The sequence below is a fragment of the Phoca vitulina genome, unplaced genomic scaffold (assembly GCF_004348235.1).
Source record: "Phoca vitulina isolate PV1807 unplaced genomic scaffold, GSC_HSeal_1.0 scaffold59, whole genome shotgun sequence".
Taxonomy (NCBI): Eukaryota; Metazoa; Chordata; class Mammalia; order Carnivora; family Phocidae; genus Phoca; species Phoca vitulina.
Window position 1 is genome coordinate 8053776 of NW_022589762.1, and position 24981 is coordinate 8078756.

General features: G+C 41.1%; 1 protein-coding gene across 1 annotated transcript; it reads left to right on the plus strand.

The window, feature by feature from the left end:
- Nucleotides 1–33: 33 nt before the first annotated feature.
- Nucleotides 34–23732, plus strand: LOC116623530 (antigen WC1.1-like). Its single transcript, XM_032390753.1, has 14 exons — nt 34–40; nt 394–714; nt 7375–7677; nt 7772–8089; nt 11746–11838; nt 11914–12228; nt 13338–13652; nt 19606–19647; nt 19740–20054; nt 20292–20324; nt 20889–21026; nt 21408–21500; nt 22385–22522; nt 23587–23732. The coding sequence occupies exons 1-14, from the start codon at nt 34–36 to the stop codon at nt 23730–23732; spliced, it is 2577 nt and encodes an 858-aa protein (XP_032246644.1).
- The last annotated feature ends 1249 nt before the right edge of the window (nt 23733–24981 follow it).

The window sequence follows — 24981 nt, forward strand, 5'->3', positions numbered from 1 at the left end:
AATGGGAATAGTCCTCCACTGACTTCATGGGCCATGAACTGTAAATGAGATGGGAGAATTTGGGCCCCTACCAGCCTTATGTGTACTGGGAAGGCAGCAGTTAGAGTCATCTGAAGGCCTGTCCTCATTGGTATTCATGGAGCTGAATCTTACTTGCTTGTGAGAAATAATTGTGTGCATTTCTTCCCAACTCCATGTTCAGTGATGCCACATTGGTAGCTTAAAATTGACCACAGTGGGAATATTTATACCACAGAAATCAACAAATGCTATACATGAGAGGTTTTTTTTTCCCTCCCCCAGAGAGCTCATTTTTTAATACTTACCAGCATACCACTAATATCCTAAAATCTTTCCTGTGTCCTGTGTTCTGTGTTTTTGTTTCTCTTACAGTTACGGAGCTAAGGCTGATGAATGGGGGCCACCGCTGTGAGGGGAGAGTGGAAGTGAAATACCAAGGAAAATGGGGCACGGTGCATGATTACAAGTGGTATATGGAGGCTGCAGATGTGGTGTGCAGACAGCTGGAATGTGGACATGCTGTTGATGCTCCCAGAGGGGCTCATTTTGGATCAGGGGATGGGCCTATTTGGCTTTTAAATACTGTTTGTGAAGGGACAGAATTAACTCTCAATGACTGTCATCATTCTCCTATTAAAGACTACCATAAGCGATACTTTTCCCATAATTATGATGCTGGAGTAGTCTGCTCAGGTAAGGCCTGTCTGATCTGTCAAGGGGATGCCCTGTAGGAATAGCCTTGGTTTCATTCCTAGAATAACTAACAGGATCACATACTTGGGTGAAGACCCCAGTCACACAGTGACTCCTAGAGTATTAGGTGCTCAAGGAAGCATAAGGACTTGCTTGGCCCTGGACAGCGAAGGCTCGAGACCTATGGATCACTGGGTCCTTCAGATCTCTGTGGTGTGTCATAAAAGGTAGGAAGGTGGGGTCAAATGTTTCATACAGGGACAACTGCTGGGTTGTCCCTGTGTGAAATAAGTTTCATCATGGTAACTATTTTGTTTTCTTTCATGAGATGGTCAGTCAGGTAGAACCACTAGAGGGGACATGGGAGAGATTCAGGGAAACAAAGCTTATTTTACTTGCAAGTCCTAGAGAGATGGAGTCATTAACGTTGCAAGGGGGCCACATGGAAGAAGTGCCAAGGGAGCAGGCTCAACCAAGCAGGTGGAGAGCCAAGAAAGAGAGGAAAGACCTGTGGGTAAATGACCATTTTGGGGGTCAAGGTGGAGTACACAAACAAAACATTTGAACAATTCAAAAACATTTGAACAATTCAAAAACATTTGAATGTTCCTAGGTCACAGTGAGGGCAGGGAAAGAAGGGGCACTGGTGGCATGGTGTCAGCCTTATCTCATTGGCGCACCTGGTCACCTGGGTGGTGTGCTCACAGCCTGTTCGTGAAGACACTGAGGCAGTAGGAAAACATTCAATTTTAAAATTTACAATATAGTAGCAGGAGCAAAGGAAATACTAAGGGCAGTGAGGCCAAGAGAACCTGAGGGGGCACATAAGAAGTGCTCCATTCTGCCTAAGTGTGTTTGGCGTATGCCAAAGTGGAGGCAGTAGAGACAACAATGAAACTAGAGTGTGAATGGGTGGAGTTGGTATTTGCCAGAGATGTTTTCAGTAGTTGTCACAATGGTTGATGAAAAGGTCTGTCACCAGCGCCATCAGAACAGCTTGACTTGAGGAAGATATTATCAGATATCACAGTGAATTCCCTAAGGTAGGTTGTTGGGTCTTAAAAAAGGGCCATCCCATCTGATGGAGTGGTGAGAAATGTGGAGATATGAGTACATTTGACTAGGTCTATAGCAACCTAACAGCACGATCCTATAGCCAGTCAGCATTTTTGTGATCTGCATGAAGATCACTGGAAAAGTGATTTTTTCAAATTGTAACTTCAGTGGATCTTCGATGATATTAATTCAGGTCCTTAAAAGTACAATTATTTATTTTTTTTGAGGTATGATTGATGCAAAAAAAATACCTGTATTTATTGAATGTATACAACTTGATGAGTTTGGAGGTAAGTATACATCTGTGAAAGTATTAGCACAATCTGTGCCATAAAGCTATCTATAATCTCAAAAGTTTCCTCCCATCCTCTTTATTATTATTTAAAAAAATATTTTCAAGGGGCATTTGAGTTTACTACCTTCAGTTAGGATTTTTTTTAAGAAAACTTGTTTTCTGGCATTTCAGGTAACATTCCTGATTGTCACAATGTCCTAATCATGGTATCAACTGCAGATAAACTTGTGGAAACACTACAGGGGACTTGCCTTATTTTGATAAATCAGTATCTGAGTAAAAATAGAGTGTGTGATGTTGGAACTTCTATTACTATCTTAAGAAAATTGATGCTTTTGATATTAATTCCAGTTAAGGTACACATAAAAATAAAAAGAGTTTGAGAGTGGAATGGCATCTAAACTTTAATTTTGGTTTTTACTCCCTGATTACCATTACCATTGCTTTAATTTAAATTCTCATATTTTAATGAACTGTTTCAGTTTTCTTTGACTAATCTCTTTGTCATCAGTTTCTACTCTCCATCTGGTTCTATATTTTCCAGAACATGTTTTAATGATGTAAAGGGAAGTCAAAGTGGTGGTGATGTAACATTGATAAGAATAGGAAACCATGTTTTTGCAAAATTTTAAATTTAAATTGAATTCTTGGAATTCCTTTTGTCGATTTTAGGAAAGGGGTATGAAAGAGAAATTCCAGCCTCCTAGTAGAATTGTTAGAAATAAAGTGTTGTGTTTAGCAGAAATCCAGAGGTAGAAAGAATGATCTGTGAAGAGTATAGAGGAGCTTGTTTGAAAGAAAAAGGGGATTTCAGAGGGTTCGGGGGAGGGGGGGAAGATTGGGGGGGGCTTCACAAATTGAGAAGGGCTACATCACTGAGGTACAGAATGAGAAGGGGATGAAGACGCAATTAACTTCAGGAGGGGAGGTTGGGGACTGAAGGTCCATGTTAATTCATATAATGACTACAGCTTCTGTTTTAGACTTCTTGTTCTCCTTTCCTCTCTCCCTCTCTTCCTCTGTGCTGATGCAGGAGTTGTTCTTGAGCTCCGAGGAAGTGCAGGTATTTGAAGCTTGCAATTTTCTTTGTGGGAAATTTTTATAGTATGAGTTCTATTTCTTTTTTTAAGATTTTATTTATTTATTTGAGAGAGAGAGAGAGTATGAGAGAGAGAGTGAGCAGAAGCCAGGGGGGAAAGGGCAGAGGGAGAAGGAGAAGCAGGCTCCCTGCTGAGCAGGGAGCCCCACAAGGGGCTTGATCCCTGGACCCCGGACCACAATCTGAGCCCTGAGCTGAAGGCAGATGCTTAACTGACAGAGCCACCCAGTGCCCCAATATAATATGAGTTCTATTTCTTTAACAAATAAAGGAGTACTTAGATTTTCCATTTCTTTTTGTACCAGTTTTTGGTAAATTGTGTTTTTCAAGTAATTAGTTTTCAAGGACTCATCCTATTATAAATAAAATTTTCAAATTAGAACAAAACTTGTTCATATCTTATTATCTTTTACATATTGATAGGATCCATAATGATAACCCCCTTTTCATCCCTGATATTGTTAATTTGTGTATTTTCTCATTTTTTCTTGATCGGATCTACTAGAAGATTATCAGTTTTATTATTCTTTTAAAAAGAATCACCAGTGAACCCTGTTGATTTTCTTTATTGTAATTGTTTTCTATTTCATTAATTTGAATTCTTAGTTTACATTCTTCTCTTTAGGTTATGATTTGCTGTTATTTTTGTAGATTCTTGAGTTGGATTCTTAGATATTTATATTTAATTTTTCCTTTGTATTCTATTTTTTTATGTGTGGCCCTATTTAAACTTTCTTAGCTAAACTATCCTCTTTTTTTATTATGTTGTTAGCCACTGTATAGTACATCATTAGTTTTTGATGTAGTGTTCAATGATTCATTAGTTATGTATAACATCCACTGCTCATCACAACACATGCCCTCTTTAATACCCATCACCCTGTCACCCCCCCAACCCCCTCCCCTCTGAAACCCTCAGTTTGTTTCCTGGGGTCCATAGTCTCTCATGGTTCATCTCCCTCTCTGATTTCTCCACCTTCTGATTTTCCTTCCCTTCCCCTCCTCTGTGCTATTGCTTATGTTCCACATATGAGTGAAACCATATGATAATTGTCTTTCTCTGCTTGACTTACTTCACTTAGCATAATCCCCTCCAGTTCCATCCATGTCGATGCAAATGGTAGTTATTCATCCTTTCTGATGGCTGAATAATATTCCATTGTATATATGAACCACATCTTCTTTTTTCTTTTTTCTTTTTTTTGGCAGTTGATTTTTTATTGTTATGTTAATCACCATACATTACATCATTAGTTTTTGGTGTAGTGTTCCACGATTCATTGTTTGTGTATAACACCCAGTGCTCCATGCAGAATGTGCCCTCTTTAATACCCATCACCAGGCTAACCCATCCTCCCACCCCCCTCCCCTCTAGAACCCTCAGTTTGTTTTTCAGAGTCCATCGTCTCTCATGTGAACCACATCTTTTTTATCCATTCATCTGTTGAAGGGCATCTCAGCTCCTTCCACAGTTTGGCTATTGTGGACATTGCTGTTATGAACATTGGGGTGCATGTGCCCCTTCTTTTCACTACATCTGTATCTTTGGGATAAATACCTAGTAGTGCAATTGCTGGGTCATAAGGTAGCTCTATATTTAACTTTTTGAGGAACCTCCATACTGTTTTCCAGCATGGCTGTACCAGTTTGCATTCCCACCAACAGGGTTTTGTATTCTAATATATGCATTAAGGAAGTGTCAAGGCTCTAGATTTTCTTCTAAGCACTGCTTTAGCAGTATCCCACTAAGTTTGATATTACATGATTTCTTTTGTATTTTATCATTATGAAATATTTCTTCTTTTTTTTTAAATATATTCCTTGCCCTATAGTCTTAGTTTGTCTGATATCAACATAGAAAACAACAGCTTTCGGACGCCTGGGTGGCTCAGATGGTTAAGTGTCTGCCTTCAGCTCAGGTCATGATCCCAGGGTCCTGGGATCGAGTCCCGCATCGGGCTCCCTGCTCCTTGGGAGCCTGCTTCTCCCTCTGCTTCTCTCTCTCTATATATATATCTCTCTCATGAATAAATAAATAAAATCTTAAAAAAAAAAAAAAGAAAACAACAGCTTTCTTTGATTAGTACTTGCATGGTCTATCTTTTCTGACACTTTTAATATGTTTCTGTATTTATTTTTTTAATATTAATTTTATTTTAAAGAGGCGGGGGAAGGGCAGAGGGAGAGGGAGAGAGAATCTCAAGCAGGCTCCATGCTCAGTGTGGAGCCAGATGCAGGGCTTGATCTCATGACCCTGAGATCATGACGTGAGCTAAAATCAAGACTCAAATGCTTAACTGACTGAGCCACCCAGGCACCCCTGTTTCTGTGTTTATATTTAATGTATATATGTTTTTGTGGACAGTATATGGTGAGTCTTACTCCTTTTCCCTAGTTTTATTGAGATATAATTGAAGTGGTGTCTTACTTCTATTCAGTATCTTGCTTTTATTTGGAGTATTTAAATTATTTCAATTTAATGTAATTATTGATATGCTTGGGTTTAAGTCTACTAACTTGCTATTTGTCTTATGTATTCTTTGTTCCTATTTTAATCTTTGAGTATTTTTAGTATTCTATTTTATTTACTCTGTTGGTTTATTAGATATATCAAATCTAATGTATTCTTTGTGGTAATTCTAATGTTTTTTAGATTTACCATAATGTTAAAATTATTACTCTTCAATCGTATTTTAACTTCAAATAATATTATATCACAATATATAATGGGAGACCTTACCACGGTATACTTCCATTTCCCTCTTCTTGTCATTTGTGCTATTGTCACAGATTTTACTTATAAATATATTGTAAATCTTATAACACATTGCTGTTATATTTGTCTGAAATATTCTATTATTTTAAAAATGAGACAAAGTTTTTTATATTTACCCACAGATTTATCATTTACAGTAGTCTTTATAGCTTTGGGTAGATCCACGTTTTCATCTGTTACTATTTTCCTTTAGCTTGAAGAACTTTCTGTAACACTTTTGTGTAATGCAGTTCTGGTGGCCTCAAGTTCTGTCATTTTTTATTTATTTGAAGACATTTTTATCTTCATTCAGTTTTGAAATGCATTTTCACAGGTGATTTTTCTATCTTCTCTCTTTGTGCTTCAGAGAGAAAGCTTCTGTTGTTCTCTGTTTAACTTCATAATTCTTTTATTCTGCAATGTCTAATCTCTTGTAAGTTAATCTAGATAATTTCTCATTCCAGATATTGTATTTTTCAGTTTTAGAAGTTCCATTTAGTTTTTTTCTAGTTTTTAAAAATCTGCTTTATGTTTCATTGAGTATATTTATATAAATGGTTTAAGACTTTGTCAGCTAATTCAATCATCTGTCTAATTTCTGCATGTTTTTAATGCTTACTCTTTAAAAATTAAAAAAAAGTAAAACATTGATGAAGAAAATGAAAGAATATACAAATAAATGGAAAAGTTATCTTGTGTTCATGGATTGGAAGGAGGCTATTTTTATATCCTAGGGTTTCAAGAGAGACAGCTCGAACCACGCCCTTCCTCTCCCGACTCTCTGAGCTTTCTTAACATCCAGATTCATCTTCTTTCCCACTTAGGTAACATAAGAAGTTCATGGAATATTTTGCCATAAAAAATTATCAGATAGATAAAATTTGTACTCACAATTATAGATTGGTTATAAAGTCTATATTTCTAATATTGAGTCTGTCTATAGGCTGTCATGCATTCATGGATACAGACCTCATGGTTTTCCCTATCTTCCAGTCACTTGAGGGTTGTCTCCTGGGAAAGAAAGCTGACCAGAATTTGAGCCCCACAAGTCTCAGGATGACTTTCTAACCTTGTTTGGCTGATAGATCTCTACCGTCTTATAGCCCATATCTCTCTGGTTTGGTTTTGTTCTTCATACTTCTGTACTCAAGTTTGAATGCCTACATATTATGCAGTTTCCTTGGGCTCAGATGAGGAATTCGCTTCTCTAACCAACCCCAAAATATATTTTCCTAGTATTCAGCTACTCCAAATAATCTGTCTTCAGAAACTGACTCATGGAGGTCCCATTCTGACACCAACTATTAAGTCCTCTCCTCATTCCCAATGCCTGGGAAAAGAAAACTTTTATTATGACATGTCATGGTCATATACCATTGTCCATGACATGTCACTTCTAACTGCCAAGCAAGAATCATGAACACTTACTTGGTTTGGTTTTCTTTTTTCTTTTAGGATTTGTGCGTCTAGTTGGAGGGGATGGACCCTGCTTAGGGCAGGTGGAAGTGCATTCTGGAAAAGACTGGGTTCCATTGTCCGATGGGAACTTTACATTACTCACCGCCCAGGTCATATGTGCAGAGCTAGGGTGTGGCAAAGCTGTTTCTTTCCTGGGGGATGTGTCCTTCAGAGAGTCAGATAGAGTCTGGCCTAAAGAATTCCAGTGTAAGGGACATGAACCTGAGCTCTGGTTTTGCCACAGTGAGTCCTGTCCAGGAGGTGCTTGCCACCGTGGGGCTGTTCAAGTTTTCTGTTCAGGTGAGATGCAGAGTGGGACTTCAACCTCGCCACAATACTCTCCCAGGGTAAAAAAGACATGAGATTTGGCTGAAATCTTGTCTTCTCCTACTAGTGTACACAGAAGTCCGGCTCATGAAAAATGGCATCTCTCAGTGTGAGGGACAAGTGGAGATGCATATTTCTGGACACTGGAAAATGCTTTGCGCCTCACACTGGAATATGGCCAATGCCAATGTTGTTTGTCAACAGCTTGGCTGTGGAGTCGCTGTCTCTACTCCAGAAGGAGGATACTCTGTGGAAGGAGGTGATAAGATTTGGGAAGCTCGGTTTCACTGCTCAGGGGCTGAGTCTTTTTTGTGGAATTGCCCTGTGACTGCCCTGGGCATTCCTGCTTGTACCCGTGGAAACACAGCCTCGGTGATCTGTTCAGGTAAGAGAGAGGAAAGGACTAACTGGTACTCAGGATGCTCCTTGAGTGAAATGTCCCTAAGAGCAGAGAGTGTGGAAAAATTATTTTAAAAATGAGATAATCCATGATAAAATATGGTTCTTTTCATTGATATTTCTCTTCATATTGATTGATACATATTGATACATCTCTTCATTGATTTCATTTCTCTTCATATTAAGAGGGATATCTTTTAAAATTAACACTATTATTTAAATATAGCTGAGTATTATTTACAGAGAAAGTATGTAAGTAGTAAGTGTGTACACAGTAACTGTGTAACCCCAACCCAAATCAACAAAGAGATCATTAGCAGGACCCCAGAAGCCACATTCATACCCTACGAGTCACTATGCCCACCCTCCTGTCTGAAGAAAACCAGTCTCCTCGCTTCTATGCTATAGAGTAGTTTTTTCTATTTTGAACTTCATATAAAATCTTATAGTATGTTTCATTTTGCGTCTAACTTCTTTGATTCCATACCATGTGTGCAATTCATGCATGTCGTTGTTTATAGCAGTGCCTCACGCATTTTTATTATTGTAAAGTATCCCATTGAATGACCATGTCACCAGGGATTGAGCCATCAACTGATGGCGGAGTTTTGATTTATCTCCAGTTCTTAATTATTACAAGTAGTAATGTTATAGATAGTTGTGACAATGACTTGTGGTACAGATATGTATGTATTTATTTTGGGTGTTTAACTCTTGCCTTTCTTTTTACTCTCTTAATGGTGTTTGTTGATAAGCCAAGCTCCTCACTTTAACAAGGTTCAGTTTATCAACTTTTTTTTTTTTTTGCATAAAGAGCTTCTTATGTCCTTTGAAGAGAACTTTGTCTACCCTAAGATCCTGAAGATATTCCTCTATGGTTTAGTTATCTTTATTTCACGTATAATTGTATAGTCCTGGAATTGATTTTCATATGTGGTAGGCATCAAATTTCATATTTTTATACGAATATCCAATAGACTCAGAATGCTTCCGTAAAAAGACACTTTCAGTGCCACCTTTGTCATAATGAGTCTATAGTATGTCTGAGTCTTCTTCTGGACTCTAATCTGTTCTATTGTTTCCTTGTCTATTCTGGCATGAATGCCCCAGTTCAGAAATTATTATAACTTTGTAGTATGTCTTGATATGTGGTAAAGTTACACCTCTAAACTTTGTTGTCTTTCTTCTCAATTGTGTTGATCATTCTCGGTCTTTTCCATATAAATTTTAGAATTAGCTTGTCATTTTTCACCAAAAAAACCTTGATGATCTAATCCAAGATGGTGACATAAGAGACTCCTGAGTTTACCACCTCCTACAGACACACTTTTCCAACTCTTATAAGTGAGGTAGGAATTATTCTCTCTTTTTAGTTCTTTGGAAGATTGGGTGTTAATTCTTCTTTTTTCCCTATGTACTAAACTTTTTATTTTTAATAAACACAAACTTACAGAAAAGTTGCAAGAATCATGTAAATATCAGAAAGGACCATAAATATAAAAATCTGACTGGGACATTAGAACAAAGGTGAATTGCAGAGCAATTTTCCTATATGCATGCAGTATTCATGAAGAAAATGTTAGCAAATTGAATCTAGAGATGTAGAAAAATTAATACACCACAACCAAATAGAGTTTGTTCCAGAAATGCAGTTAGTATAAAATATACCAATTAACAAAACTAAACAAAAAAGGAACCACATAATCTTTTCATCAGAGGTGGAAAGACATTTGAAAAGATTCAAGAAGCATGATAACATCTCTTAGCATATTGAAAATAGAAGGAATTTCCTTCAGTCTGTTAAAGGCCATACAACAAAAATCCAGAGCAAATTTCACACTAATGGTGAAATATTGAAATATTTTTTCCCTGGGATGATGGAGATGATATTAATATCTACTACCAATTTTAGAGAGCAAAAAAAAATTAAAAGTATAAGAACTAGAAAGGAAGAAATAAAACTTACAACATGATTCCAAAAATTGCTTAAGTGCAGAAAACCCTAAAGAATCTATAGTTAGATTATTAGAAGTTACAGTCTAATTATAACATTGCTGGATACAAACTGGGAATCCAGGATGGCGCATTGACATGTCTGGCAGCTGGAATGTTCAGCTGGGTTGTTGACCTGAACACCTGCATATGATAGTCTCTCAGCACAATAGTCTCCTCAGGGTAGATTTCCCCAGAAGCAAATGTCCTAAGTGAGTTCAGGGGAGGCTGCCTGACTTTTCTCACCTAGTTTTGAAAGTCAAGTAGTATTACTTTCACTGCATTCCATTGCTTACAAACAACTGGTGAAGGCCAGCCAAAATTCAAGGGAAGGAAGCACAGATGCCCACCTCTCCAAGGATGCAGTATCAAAGATTTTGGGGTATGTTTAAAAACCACCAAGGTATATGAAATAAGTGATTGTGGATTTTTGAATTTCTACTTTTAGTTCTGTACATTGTGCCTTTATATATCTAGGACTTAGTAAATATGAATGTTGGACTTTTTCAGCATGACTTGGTGTCCTTGCTTATATTTTCCACTTTTTGGCCTTTCTGGGCCTCATTTTTGTTGTATTTCCTTCTGATTTTCCATTTTACTATTTCTATCTTGTCCTGATCTAATGGGCTATTATACTCACCCTTTGAGTTCTTATTTCAAATATTGACTTTTTCAGTTCTAGAATTTTTATTTGATTTTTTGTTAATATTTCTCTTTCAAAATTCTATCTTTAATTCCCTGAACATTTCAATCATGGTAATTTAAACTCCTTGTCAGGTTACTCTAATAACTGGATACCCTGTAAATTTCTTTCCAGTGCCTCTTTTATCCTTCTGGATTTTTGTCAAATCTCTTCTCTTTTATGGCTGAGTATTTTTTTTACATTTTAATTTATTTTAAATGTAATCTCTACCCCTGCTGTGGGGATCGAATTCACAACCCTGAGATCAAGAGTTGCATGTTCTACAGACTGAGCCAGCCAGGCACCCCTTGCCCTGGTATTTTTGATTGACAGACATCTTAGATGAAAAATTATAGAAATCTTTCAGGAAGGATTTTATTTTCCTTCCTCCTGGCAAATGATTATGGACAGATCACTTTGTTTAAGGGAATTGAAGCACTTAGACACTGGGCATCTATCCCTCTGAAGAATAGTCTACTTTTAGTTCACTTTTCCTTCTATGGTACAAAGGCTCTGGTTTCAGGGTGCGTCCTCCTTGGCTGACCCTGAATTATACATTGTACCCTCTGAGCCCTATGAGTCTGGCAAAATCTCTGCTGAACTTTTCAGCCTCTTAGCTATAATCTTTGAATTGACAAAGGACTCAAGGGGCAAGTGGCTCACGTCTGCCCTTTACTTTTCTCTCAGAGCTTGGCTCCAAAAATTCTCACTGTCTTGGTAGCTCTTCACCACTTTCAAGCAATACTGATATATCCCTACTTTCAAAAATTCATTCTTAGTGAAGCACTTGGCTTGAAACTAATCTGGCATTGTCAGAAGCAGAACTTTCCATAAAGAGGTGAAGTCTAAAATTATGGTAACATTACTGTTATGTTACAGCTTTCATCTCAGCCCTAGGTTCCTCTTTAGTTTAATTCAGTTTCCTGTTCCTCAACCCTACCAACCCTCTGACCATGCCGTTTCTGCAGGAAACCAGACCCAGCTGCTGCCCCAGTGCAACGACTCTGTGTCAGAACCCGCAGGCTCTGCAGCCTCACGGGAGAGTGCTGCCACCTGCTCAGGTGAGGGGTCCCAGGGGACCAGAAAGCCCTTCTCCTTTCCTGTGAAATGCTCCAGTGGCCTGATTCTCTCCTCAGATCGCAGACAGCTCCGCCTGGTGGATGGCGGCGGTCCCTGCGCCGGCAGAGTGGAGATCCTTCACCAGGGCTCCTGGGGCACCATCTGTGATGACAGCTGGGACCTGAGGGATGCCCATGTGGTGTGCAGACAGCTGGGCTGCGGGGCAGCCCTCAATGCCACAGTCTCTGCTCACTTCGGGGAGGGATCAGACCCTATCTGGCTGGACGACCTGATGTGCACAGGAAAGGAGTCCCACATTTGGAAGTGCCCTTCCCAGGGCTGGGGGCAGCACAACTGCAGACACAAGGAGGACGCAGGGGTCATCTGCTCAGGTCTGCCCGCACGCTGTCCACAGGCTGGGCCAGGAGGTGGGGGCTATGGAGGATGGGAGTCTGAGCCCTGAGGGGTGTTGCTGAAGGGCCAGAGGAGAGGAAGACTTCCTTCCACACTGCCTGTCTTCCTAGAAATGAAGATTAGGTGCTTTCTTTTCCTTCTGCGGCAGCTGATGTTCAGGTCCTTCTTTCTCAGTAAGAGCTCCTGACAGAGCCATTTCCTACAGTTCCCATTGGAAAGCAGGGCTCGATCTTCAGTTCTCCATGGTGGTAAAGTCTTGAGATCCTATTGCTGATGAAACGCATTACCACAGAATTAGTGGTAGAAACAACACAAACTTACTAATTTATAGTTTTGCATGTGAGAAGTCCAACAAGGGTCTCACTGGGCTAAAATCAAGGTGTCAGCAGGGCTGCATTCTCTCTGGAGGCTCTGGGGGAGATTCCTTTTCCCTGTCTTGTCTAGTTTCTGAAGGCCATGTGCAGTCACTGGCTGGTAGGTATCTCCCTTTCTTTCTCTTCAAGCTGACAGCGTGGCCTCCCTCTGACCATTCTTCCACAGTCATGTTTCCCCGACTGAAGCTGGGAAAGACTTCCCATTTTTAAGGATATTAGGTCTAAAGATGTGATTGGATTTGGGCTCACCTGGTTAACCTGCACTACTCCAGGTTAATCTCGCCATCCCAAGGTCCTTACCTTAATCACATCTGTAAAGTCTCCTTTGACATGTAAGGTAACATATTTGCACAACACCTTGGGGGGGCCATTATTCTGCCTACCACCCCACTTTCCACACTCCCTTTCACATACTCTGTCAGAAGTTTTGTCAGGAAGCAGGATTCAGCTTTCCCTCTGCGTAGAGTACCCAGGTGGGTATGCCTCTCTGTTCATATTCTACTACATCATTGTGGTGGAAATAGAAACACAGACACAAACGCACAAAATCAGTTAAAAGGGAGATCAGTTTCAGTCTTGCCACCTAGTGGGTGCTTCCTCAGAAGAGGCAGTGATGAGTGTTCACAATCACAGGCATGGAGAAAAAAAATCAAGAGCGTTGAGTGGAATGTTTACTGTGGACTGTTTCCCCCTCTCTCCCCTTTCATATTTAGACTTCCTGAACCTCAGGCTGGTGAGCGAGGACCAGCAGTGTGCTGGGTGGCTGGAAGTTTTCTACAATGGGACGTGGGGCAGTGTCTGCCACAGCCACATGGCAGACATCACCTTGTCCATCATCTGTAGACAGCTTGGCTGTGGAAACAGTGGGACCCTCAACTCTTCCATAGTTCCCAGGGAAGGTTCTAGACTTCGGTGGGTGGATCAAATCCAGTGTCGGAAAACTGATTCCTCTCTCTGGCAATGTCCTTCTGACTCCTGGAGACGAAACTCATGCTCTTCAAAAGAGGAAGCTTATATCTCGTGTGCAGGTAACTTACTGTTTCTATGTGTCTGTCCCAGTCCTGTAGGATGTTGTTAGTGAGATTTATATCTTCAAATCTAAGGGATGAGTTTAAGATAAGACTACAAATGAAGTTTGGATGATTATTTAACTTACATTTTCCAATCTTGTTTCACAGTAAAAAATAAGGAAACTTGTGTTTCATGAAAAATACCAGAAGGATTGCATTGAACATAAGCAATACCCTGATCAACTTTCTAAGCAATTGCTATTAATTAGGAATAGTTAAGTGATATCCCAACACATTAAAGTAAATAAGGGTCAATGAGGAATCAACCCTGATTGTTTTGTCTCTTAAACTAATGGTATTTTACTCTGGAATGCCAGACGCCAATTGGCACCAATCAGATTGGTTCTTCAGTCAGTCTGTTGGTACATAGTGACTGAGTGCCTTCTAGGCACAAATTTATGCTGCAGGTAGGAGGATGGAGAAGAGAAGAAAATATAGTCTCCACTATCACGGAGCTTACAGTCCAGTGTTGAAAACTCTCATTAGGCAGAAATTTCATGAAGAGTTAGAAAGTGCTGTGGAAGTGTGGAGTTGGGGTAAAAGAAGAAATACTTAGATGGAAAGCTGAAGGGTAAGAGTTTCTCAGAGGAAGAAAGTGGAGAGATTACTTGGGTCAGTGTACATACTGAGGTGGGAGGAAACATGGTGTCTTTGAGGCACTGAGAAAATCCCATCATGGCCAGAGCTGAAAAGGATGAGGGAAAGGGCTGCAGGGTTCCCCTGGAATGATGAGCAGAGCCAGAGACCTCTCTGAGTCAGGGCCCAGGAAGACATTCCTGTTAAAGAGGAATTTATCTTCTTGGCTGCCTCATCATGGAGAACTGCTGAGAAGTCAGTGGCCTCATGTCCCCATGACTTTCTGCTTGAATTTGTCTCTTCTAAGAGACCCTCAGGTTCACAGTTTTTGGGGGCTGATCCTGTATCCTCTGGGCCTTTCATTAACTACCATGTGCTTAATCTGTCCCCCTCATCTCACCCTCTCAAAATGTTTTGCAGAACCTGCTGGAATTTGGAGCCCATCCTCTTCAAACTCTCTTATGCCCTCCAAGTTCCCTTCACTTTCACGTTCTGATCAAAACCTGACTTTTCCCTGAAAACACCGATTTCCCTGTCAACTGGAGGCTCCTTTTTTTCTCTCAACACACTTTTCTCTGGGCCGAGACTTGGAATAGGTATACTTCTCGCTCTCAGTTGTCACTTTCAACAATTCCCCTTCTGTCTCTCTTCTCAACATCCAGCTACTTGAAATTCATGCCATGAGACAATACCGCCTAGTACTTTACTTGTTGCTGTCATCATCCTAATCTTCTGGTCACTCCCCTTGTCCACTGAAGACTGCAGTACCAGACTCATCAGGTTCCTCATCTCTGTCTTACTCCTGGAACCATTGGTACTTACTACAACCTCCTTAAACACAACTGAGACAGCATTCTGGCCTCTTAGTTCATTGACTTCCTCATTTCTAAGCACCTTTCTTTCCATCCTATCTCTGCCTATGCATATACCATTGACCACCAGTAGCTGTACAACTTGAAATCTTGATTCCTTTATTCCATTATCTGACCAATGCTTCCTATCTTTATGGCTCCTAACCCAGAATGCTCTGTTTCAAATAATTTCTTGTCCCCACGGAGATACCCAGTCTTTTCCCCTATCAGTTTTTCTTACTTTTCTACTTCCCTCATGTCTGCACATTTTTTTCTTAGCCAGATTAGATAATATGATCCAACATTATAATCATTCTCCTTAAATTTATTCAACTCCCTTGCCTCTTCTTTGTCAACTGCACCTGGCAAACTTCACCTGGTTAACGTGAACTGCCTGAGTACTCCTTGTCTGCACTGGACTAAGGCAAAGGCAGGAAAATAACGCATAGTCAAGTTGCTAGCCTACTTTTGAATTCACTGACGCAATCTCTAATGGGAGTTCCACAGTGTCTCTGAGTACTACTGTACTCCTTCAATATGTTTGCTTGCCCTATCTTTTTTTGTGTGTGTGTGCTTGCCCTGTCTTTAAAATTATATTTTACATATTTTCTGCTCTCCTCACATTGTCAACACCTGATCCCCACCATCTATTCTCAAATCATGATCTGCTTCTTATCTCATTGAAAAACTAGAAAAGTCAGCTGCCAACTCCTCATCTCCTTTTTACCAAGTCTACTTATCTGTGGTCTCTGCACATACTCTGTACTCACCTGGCCTCCTGGATCAGTGACCTCAGTCCTAGTATTAGGCCAGCTCTTCTGCTGAGGCTGTGAATCCTAACTGCACTTGTCCAAGTCTTCACTTCTATTCCCTCTAATTTGCACCATTGACTGCCCCCTGTCTCTTGGTTTATTCTCATATATATGGGTTTGTGTGTCTCACATCTTGAAAAATACCTGAACAAACAGTTTTCCTTGACTTCCTTGCTACTGCCCATCCCCCTTCTCTCTCCTCCTTAGCTATGTTTCTGAAACTATGGTCAGTAACCACTCACAGTCTTCACAATTTTCCCTCTTCTACTATTCTAAACTCATCCAGTTAAGTGTTAGGGTCCACCATTCCTCTGAATTGGTAAGGTAAGAGACTTTTCTCTCTCCAGTATTCATGAACTTTTAGCAGTGTTCAGCAGGTTCACTTCTCATTCCTTCTCATTTTGCTTTCCCTTGGCAGTCACTCCACCTCATTGTTAGGTTAGAGTGGTTGGGATCACTGGGAATATAAACGCTCCTAAGACAGGCTCCAAGGAACACTAACTTTTAAAAGCTAGTACGCTCTATGAACTGACATGGAATCGGATGCAGAGCAGACAGAGAGATAAGAACCCAGAAAATACTGTGTCTGGAACTCAGGTTAAAAAAATAGTTTCAAGGAAAGGGGGATGGTGATATATATTAAATTCTACTAAGGCTTCAAGAACGTTTGAGCTGAAAAGTACCCAATAGATTTTGGGCATTGTATGTTATTGACTGTTTAATGAGAACATTTTTGAGGTGGGGTAGAAACCAGAAATAAAAATATCAATAAGGTGATGGTTAGAACTGTATACAACGCTTTTGAGAAACAGTGAAGGGCAAAGAGTGAGAAGTAAGGTGCTGAAGTGTAGTATTCGATGCTGGAAATAGATTTATTTTAATTGCCAAGTGGATTAATTTGTTGTTGTGTAATAGGGTGATCTACTTTGAGAAGTGACACAGGCACACTTCATTGTCTGAGGGCATGTGTCTCCAGTGCAAAAACAACCAGAAACCATGTCATAAGAAGTCTGTAATTAGGCTAATTAGCAGAAATGCCAGAATAAATGTAACTTGATTGTTGAACTTTGAAGGACTTTACCATGGAAGAGGGAGAAGAATCACCATGAAGTAGCTGATCCAGGGGACAGGACACCAGCTGATGGATGGGGGTTGCAAGGAGGCAGATTTGGGTCCATAAAGGTATCTCACCTTGTGATGGCCCCTCGGGGAATGAACAATACTGTCAGGTAATAGAACACTGGAGTCATGATGGGATGGACAGCACCTTCCCTTATATCCATTTTTGCCTATCTTTGTGTTTCTTTCCTGAATCAGTGACATCTGCTCCTGCTGGGGTTGTACCATGCTTGGCACTAGGGAAATTGTGTTCTTTCCACTAGTTTCTTTTATGCTTAGAGAGAGAGAGACCAGGTCCTTTCTTGTTCGCTTAAATTACAAAAACACTGCTTACTTATAGTAAGCAGGGAATATATACAAAAAATGTAGAAAGAGAAATGAATCACAGCCCATGACCCCTTGTCTATTTATACCCTTCTGTTGTAAACAGGATTAATGGACTGGTAAGTACTGTTTTCCAAAATCATCCATTTTCATTGAAACATATCCAAACTCATATATCCTTAAAGGGTTTATGTTGATGGTATCTTGTTATTTGATTTTACAAAATTGGGATTATATCACACACATTATTGTTATATTAGCTTCTATTGCTTAATATATCATGGCTATTCCTCCAGGTAGATCTAACTCATTTGTAAATCAGTGGTATAATATTCCAGTCATCAGAGATTGCTAGTCCAGTTCATGTAATCATTTACTTATTTATTGGTAGTCTGATTGGTTTTGATTTTCCCTTTTTATAAACAATATAAACCTGCCTCCTTAAACCCTTCATCCATCAGCGAGAGTCCTACCCTTGGAGCAGCTCATGGTGATTCTCCTCCCTCTTCCATAATAATCCTTTTGTACATGTATTTCTACATACAGGTGAGTTTTTTACTGTAGGATTACTCTCAATGCTGATATTATTAGATCAAAGAATACACACACACATAAATTTTAATAGATATTGTCAAATTACTTCTGGGGACTCTTTTCAATTGTCTTCTTCATATCTAGAGAAAATGCTTGGGTTTATAAAAAACTGGAGTATTAAACTAAAGCCAAATGTTATAGAAGCTCCCAAATCAATAAGCTTAGAAAACCTATGTCTCATGCTAAAATATTTGAACTCTGAAATAAGGATAACAGTTGCTTTGCTCCTGGTTTCTTTCTCCTTCCTTCCTTTCTGCCTCCCTCCCTCCCTCCCTTCCTTACTTTTTTTGCATTTTACAGTGTTTTCCCCTCCCTCAACATTCTTTTCCAGTTCCTTGTTTCCCCCTCCTCCTTCCCTGCCAGCTCAGGTATATCTTGGGAGTTGTCTGAAGTCCACAGCCAAGGGAGAGCGTGGTGATAGATATTTCAAAGGCAGAGGCTCACTCTCTTCCTTGCTTCTCTTTCCTCACCTCCTTTTCTTGTTCCTGTGAAAAGCCAAACGGATATTAAGCTATAAGACCTTACATTGATGATAATTTTCTACAATTAAACGCAATGAGTTGAGTGATAGTGAAGTCTCCAGTCCTGAAAGTGAGCAACCACCCAAAAAGGGTCCTGCTATCATTTTCTGAGATGTTCATAGGGTAGAAAGTTGGATAGGATGATACGGAAAGAGTATACCAATTCTGATATTTTATGACAAGTACTACGTATACTTCTGTTTTCTTGTATTGTTTCAAATTTCTGTTTTTCCTTTGGTTTCAATTTTTTATGCATTTTTTGGTCCCATGTTTGTTATCTGTGTCCCCTCTCCATGTAGTTTTTGTCAGTATATTTGAGTATCATGCAAACATTTCTGCTTACTACTTAGCCATTTGTCTACTTAACCATTTTTCTCTGAGTCCTCCTTATTCCAGTTCTTTACAAAAAGTATCCTCTTAATATAGTAATCTTTGCTTGTGCACATGTCATAACGAAAAATAGATAAGGAAAGTTTATAATCTGTTATATAATTTCCCATTAAAAATATAAATGGAATACTGAATGCAAATTGCTTCTGTGATTCTGGACATTAACAAAATACCCACTATTATTACCACAAACCATTAATATCAATTTGTATTTCCTTTATTATCTTACTTATTAGCAAGAATTTAAAGGAATTATGTTTTACTGGATTTTATTCACCCATTCATTCGATAAATATTTATCAAGCCCCTATACATAGTATTTATAAAAGGTTCTCAATGCACACTTGTTGAGTGAATGCATACAACGTGGCAGGCATGTCCTAATAGCAGAAACACAGAGGTGAATAAGACATGCAAGGTATTTCCTTTTGTGGAGCTTGTGTGTGTGTGTTTGTGTGTGTGTGCACATGCACACATGTCTGTGTTTTATTTATTGTGGAATGTGGAAAGTGATAAACAAGTAAATGGATAAAATAATTTCAGGTGGTGATATCGGCTATGATTTAGTGAGTGTCTCAGTAACTCAGCCCGTTAGATTAATTACGAAGCCAGTTATTTTCACTTGTCATTTGGACTGAGCCAAGCACTTTAAATAATCTTGTTTGGGGCAAGACCACCCCCAGCTGTCCCTGATCTAGCGCTTCCCCCTTGTCTGCTTCTGCAGGAGTGAGACCCAAGAGCTGTCCAACTGCTGCCCCCTGCACAGGTACATCAGCCCCTCCTGCCTCCCCTGTTGGCTCCCAAGAGCTCTTTCCTTCCCAGCAGGGGCAGTAACAGAAGGTGCTGCTGCCTTTTCAGACAAAGAGAAGCTCCGACTGAGGGGAGGAGACACGGTGTGCTCAGGGCGAGTGGAGGTTTGGCACGAGGGCTCCTGGGGCACAGTGTGTGATGACTCGTGGAGCCTGGCAGAGGCCGAGGTGGTGTGTCAGCAGCTGGGCTGTGGCTCTGCCCTGGAGGCCCTGCAGAATGCGGCATTTGGGCCTGGAAATGGGAGCATCTGGCTGGATGAGGTGCAGTGCAGGGGTAGGGAATCCTCCCTGTGGGATTGTGCTGCGGATTCCTGGGGGCAGAACAACTGCAACCACAAGGAGGATGCTGGAGTGCGGTGCTCTGGTGAGTGGCTCTGGTTGAGCTGGAGCAAGGGTGGGACAATGGGGTGGGCTAGGGTAAAATGGGAAGTTTGCATTCAGAAAGCATCTAGGTGCTGTCAGCCCTGGATCTAGGAGAGGAGGAGGTCTCAACATTAATGTTGGGGTAGTTGAGGGGTGATTTCAGGGCTCAGGTAGGGAAAATGGGCTGCCCTGCACTCTGACCAGTTACTGTACTGCACACTCCTGTTTTTCTCTCTAGGTGGAAGAACAATATCGCTGTCTACTACAGCAGGTACAGTGCCACGATCTGTAGGCAGGGCAGAACAGTCAGGTTCTCGGGACCTATTCTGTGGAATCCGACAGAATTAGCCAACTCAGAAGAGGAAAGATCCTGAAGAACCATCTGCTGGTGGGGAGGTCTTAGGGCATCTTTCCTTGGGGAAGCTTCCCCTAGTTCCCTTCAAATTTCCCTTGCCCTTGGGCCAAGGGAGGCTGGTTCCTGTTACAGAACCTAAGGTTTTCCCATTTGCCCATGAATGTCACTCCTCCACAGCAAGAACATGAGTGTCACCTTTCTGCAGCTAGATGCCTATCCCAGGAGTCGCTTGATGCTCTGGTCTGGGGAAGCCCGAAGAAAGGGGGCTGCAGTTGTGTGACTTGGCCCAGCACTCCCTTGGACCTCACTGGAGTGGAGTTCAGTTTGTCTCAGGACAAGGCCTGGGGGAGTGCCCAGCAGGGTCAGAGTCAATCCTGTTACGTCTGAGGCTGGGACTTGTCCAGGGTGCTCTGGAAATGCTAAAGGAGTTTCCCTGGGTCCGTGCCCTACTCCAAGTCCTATTGGCTTTCTTCTCCTTAGGGATCAGACCAGGCCCAAATCTTGTCCGTGGCATCTTCTCCCTGTCTGAGATGCTCTGCCTCATCCTGGGGGCCCTTCTCTTCCTGGTCCTCGTCATCCTGGTGACTCAGACGTACAGATGGAGAGCAAAGCGCAGAGGTGGGCTATGGGGGGTACAGGGTGACATGGGGAGTGTGTGGAGGCAGGAGATGGGGCCAGGTGTGAGAGGGGGAAACTGTTTGAAAAACTCCATCTGCCCCACATGAAACTCTAAGGGCTGAATCTATAGAGTCTCTTAGGATTGAACACTCATTAGTCATGGCTTCTCTGTGAGACAAGAAAGAATAGGGGCTGAGCTGGGGACACAGAGTCAGACAAGGGAGAGAGGTGCAGACATGGTACATGGGGTATGAGGAGACTCTGCAGGAGTCCTGGCAGCCCTGAGGCTTTTTCCCTGTGTGAGCACTGGGAAGAATGGTTAGCTTGTTGGTTCAGGATGAACTCAGGGGGCAATCTCTCACTTGCTGGTGGTTTGTTCAGCCTTACCCAGTTTTGAAGATGTTCTCAATGAGGCTGTGTACGAGGAGATTGATTATCTTGTGACAACGAAGGAAGATCTGCTGGGCAGCAATGGTGTGTATCCCTGCCTTGCCCTCCTGTGCCCTCTAGTTGTCAGCCCCCCACTGTCTGTGAGCCAAGGCTTCTCTGCAGACCCCATACCTATCTCATGCTCACAGAAGCAGCTCCTCCAAAGGCAGCAGAATGGGTTCCTACTGAGCCCCTGTGAGCTCTGAGCCTTCTCTTTGTACTGCAGGAGCCACACATCATGCTCCAGCATTTCTTCTCAGCCTCACCACATGTCCCATGGGTGTGAGAGGGTGTGTTCTATTTGTTTTGTGATGTTTTTTCTCCACATTAGGGGCCCTGTCAGATGACTCCGTGACTAAACTGCCATATTACATTGGGGATGGTGAGGAGAATAGTGACTTTCAATCTGCTGCAGGTAGTAGGGGTGAATCTGCCTTGGCTGGGTATTGGGGGCAGGGGACTTCCCTTCATAGAGATGAGATTCAAGAGGGACAGTCTTCCTTTGACTGGGATTAGAGGGGTCTCTTCTCTCCTTCTCTGGTTGCTCTGATGTGCCTCATGGTGAGGCTGGGCTTTCTGTGTCCAGAACCACCCTCATTCAGTTGCAACAAATACACATTGTTTTGAAAAATAACATCTGGAAAGTGTAATTGACCAAATATTTTAGTAAGGCACAATGGTGTAAGAGTTTCTTTGAAATATGTAGTTTTAATCAGGAAATATTGAGGTGTTTGGATTATTTTTCTGGTTTATGGACACATAAAATGAAATATATGACCTTGGAAAAGACCTGTTAAAACACGAAATGAATAGCGCCTCTGTTTAGCAGCCATCAGAATCTCTGCGGCAGAAGGGATTTTAGGTATTACCTAGCCAACCCATTTACTGTGGTTTCATCTGACCCCTTTGTCTGCCCTTAAAATCCCCAGCTCAGAGGACTGATGCCCCTAGTGAGGATTATGATAATGCTGAAGAGGTACCAGGGCCTGAGCCTCCTCCTGCCTCCTGGATGAGTGAGGGGGAAGTGCCCCCAGAGGAGGAGAATGGGATGAAGGCCTCTCAGACAGGTGAGTGGGGTTAGTTGATCTCTTGTAATCTTTTGTCTCTGTCCTGGAAAGGGTGAATTTGAGCTCTTTATTGCTCATCCTTCCTATAGATTCAAAATTCAAATGATCTCAAAATTCAGATGATCTCATATCCTTTGACCATCTTCCTTTCTTTCATGCTCTCACATTCCTTGGGGAGGGGGAGCATCACTATATTCTTGGTATCTGCGTCTCCATAACTTCGTCTTTGAGGTGCTTGCATTAAGACACAGATTAGTTTACCAAGTCCAAAAATAGAACGACTGTTGTGATAATATTTTTGTGCTGTCTCATATGTGAAAGGCATTTAGAGATTTAAGAAATATTGCAATATTGGAATTTGTGAGGCATTTAATAATTTGAGATGCACTGCAATCATATGTTAGCACTAATACGTACGAAGTCTGTGATATATGGTAGCCTTGAAAATTAAAGCCATGATGGTGGATTATAGAGTCTGAATTTCTGGGCAGTTAAGGGCCAATCTGTTCCAGACATTTCAGTGGTCAAATGAAGACACTCATTCTCCAGAGAAGAGTGTTTCTCCATTTGAGGGCCAGTGTGACACAGGGGAGGTGGCAAGTATGGAAGAGATCCTGTGATTGTTTTTGTGGGCATTTGGGAACACAAGTCAAGGCCATCAAGAGCAGAGTGGGATTGTCAGTGAGGACCTGAGATTTCTCCAGGTCTCCTGTGCCCTTCTCTTTCTGAATTCAGATCTGTAAATTGTGAAAGGAGAAATTTTCATGTCCCTTCTTATGATTCTTACCATTCTTGGGCCATCTCTGCTGAGAAACATGTCTTCATAGAGCACCTGTGTTGGCCATAGATCTCCCGTGATAACAGTGTTTCCTAGAGACCCACATGGACTGGATCCTGATAGGATGACCTTGATATATCTTTACTGTAACTATATTAAATTGTCTGAGTCTCCTTGAACATTACTTGATGCTTCATCATCACCACTTACTTGACTTGCTTCCACCATGGGGCACTGTCCTGTCCCTTCGTCCCAGTTCTAATCAAACTTCTCTTTACTGCTTCAGGCTCTTCTTTACAGTTCTCTAGAGGGGTTGCTGGTCCCGGGAAAGAAGAATCTAATCCCTGGCTGCTCCAGGGGGAAGAAGTGAACTCTGGGTATGATGACATTGAACTAAATGCCCTTGGAACATCCACTATGGTTTTCCCATGATGTTGCATTAAAAATGAGATAAGGCCTCGGATATTCTAATTGCCTGTATTTCAATAGAGTAGTGCTGACTTATAATTGTATTATATGAAATTACTTAGTCTACGGTCATCCCACCCTGAGCGCGCCCGATCTCGTCTGAAATTACTTAAAATTAAATATTCTGAATAAAGTACTTTTTGCTTTGTTGATTATTTAGCAATTTTATCTCGATTCACAGTTTCCCTCCAAGGAAATATAAGGTGAGTATACTGACCTGTTTTCTTACCTCCCCTATAGGCTACTCAAGGCCTTACTTTGCCTGAGTTCATGAATGTTCCAGTCTCTCTTTCTTAGACAAGGGACTCTAACCTTGGTCCACACTCATGCCCTCATTCCTACCAAGATGAACTCAGGGAAAAAAACCAATCCTGAACATTCATGTATGCTCTTCCTTGAGATGTGGTATCATCTGTTTTTAAACAATTCCTAGGTACTAGACGTGGGTAGGAATTTCAAAGTTGAGGGTGGGAGGTTGGCTAGGAAAGAGAATGGATACAGCTTTCCTATCCTGCCCAAATTTTCATGGATCAATTAAAAATCCAATTCGGGGCACCTGGATGGCTCAGTGAGTTAAGTGTCTGACTCTTGGTTTTGGCTGGGGTCATGATCCCACAGTTATGAGATCCAGCCTTACCTTGGGCTCAGCGCTGAGCTGAGTGTGGAGCCTGCTTAGGATTCTCTCTCTCCTCTCCCTCTACTCCCTCCCCCACACTCAAGCACTTGCTCACTCTCTCAAAAAATTTTTTTAAAACTCCAATTCTCCATTACTATCTCTTCCTATTCCCTAGGTTACTTTTCCCATTTATTACTCAAGCCCATACAGATTCCTTCTCACTCTTCTCTCATATCTAGTTAGTTATCATCTTTCAAATTCCGCCTTTCCTCTCCATCACTTCTTATTTCTTCAGGACATTGTCATTTTTTGTCTGTCCAATTATAAAGCCTTCTAAGTGAATTATATCAACTGATATCTTTCTTTATTGCAAGTTGATAAAGGACAAATTGGCACTGACTGACAGACCTGCATCCAAGTGGGACAAGAAGGCAAAGAAGAGACCCAGGCAGAGGAGATCCAGAAGGAATATAGATAGATAAATCAGGAACTATTGGCTACATGGGTTTTATAGATGTGGATGGAGTGGTGACATGGTTGAACTATTAGAGGAAGAATTTGAGACCAGTGGGCTTCTTCTCTGAAAACATATTGCTC

Coding starts and splice junctions, on each gene's coding strand:
- LOC116623530 (XM_032390753.1), top strand. Junction 19,648..19,739: donor AACTGCTGCCCCCTGCACAG/GTACATCAGCCC, acceptor CTGCCTTTTCAG/ACAAAGAGAAGCTCCGACTG. Junction 20,055..20,291: donor TGCTGGAGTGCGGTGCTCTG/GTGAGTGGCTCT, acceptor TTTTCTCTCTAG/GTGGAAGAACAATATCGCTG.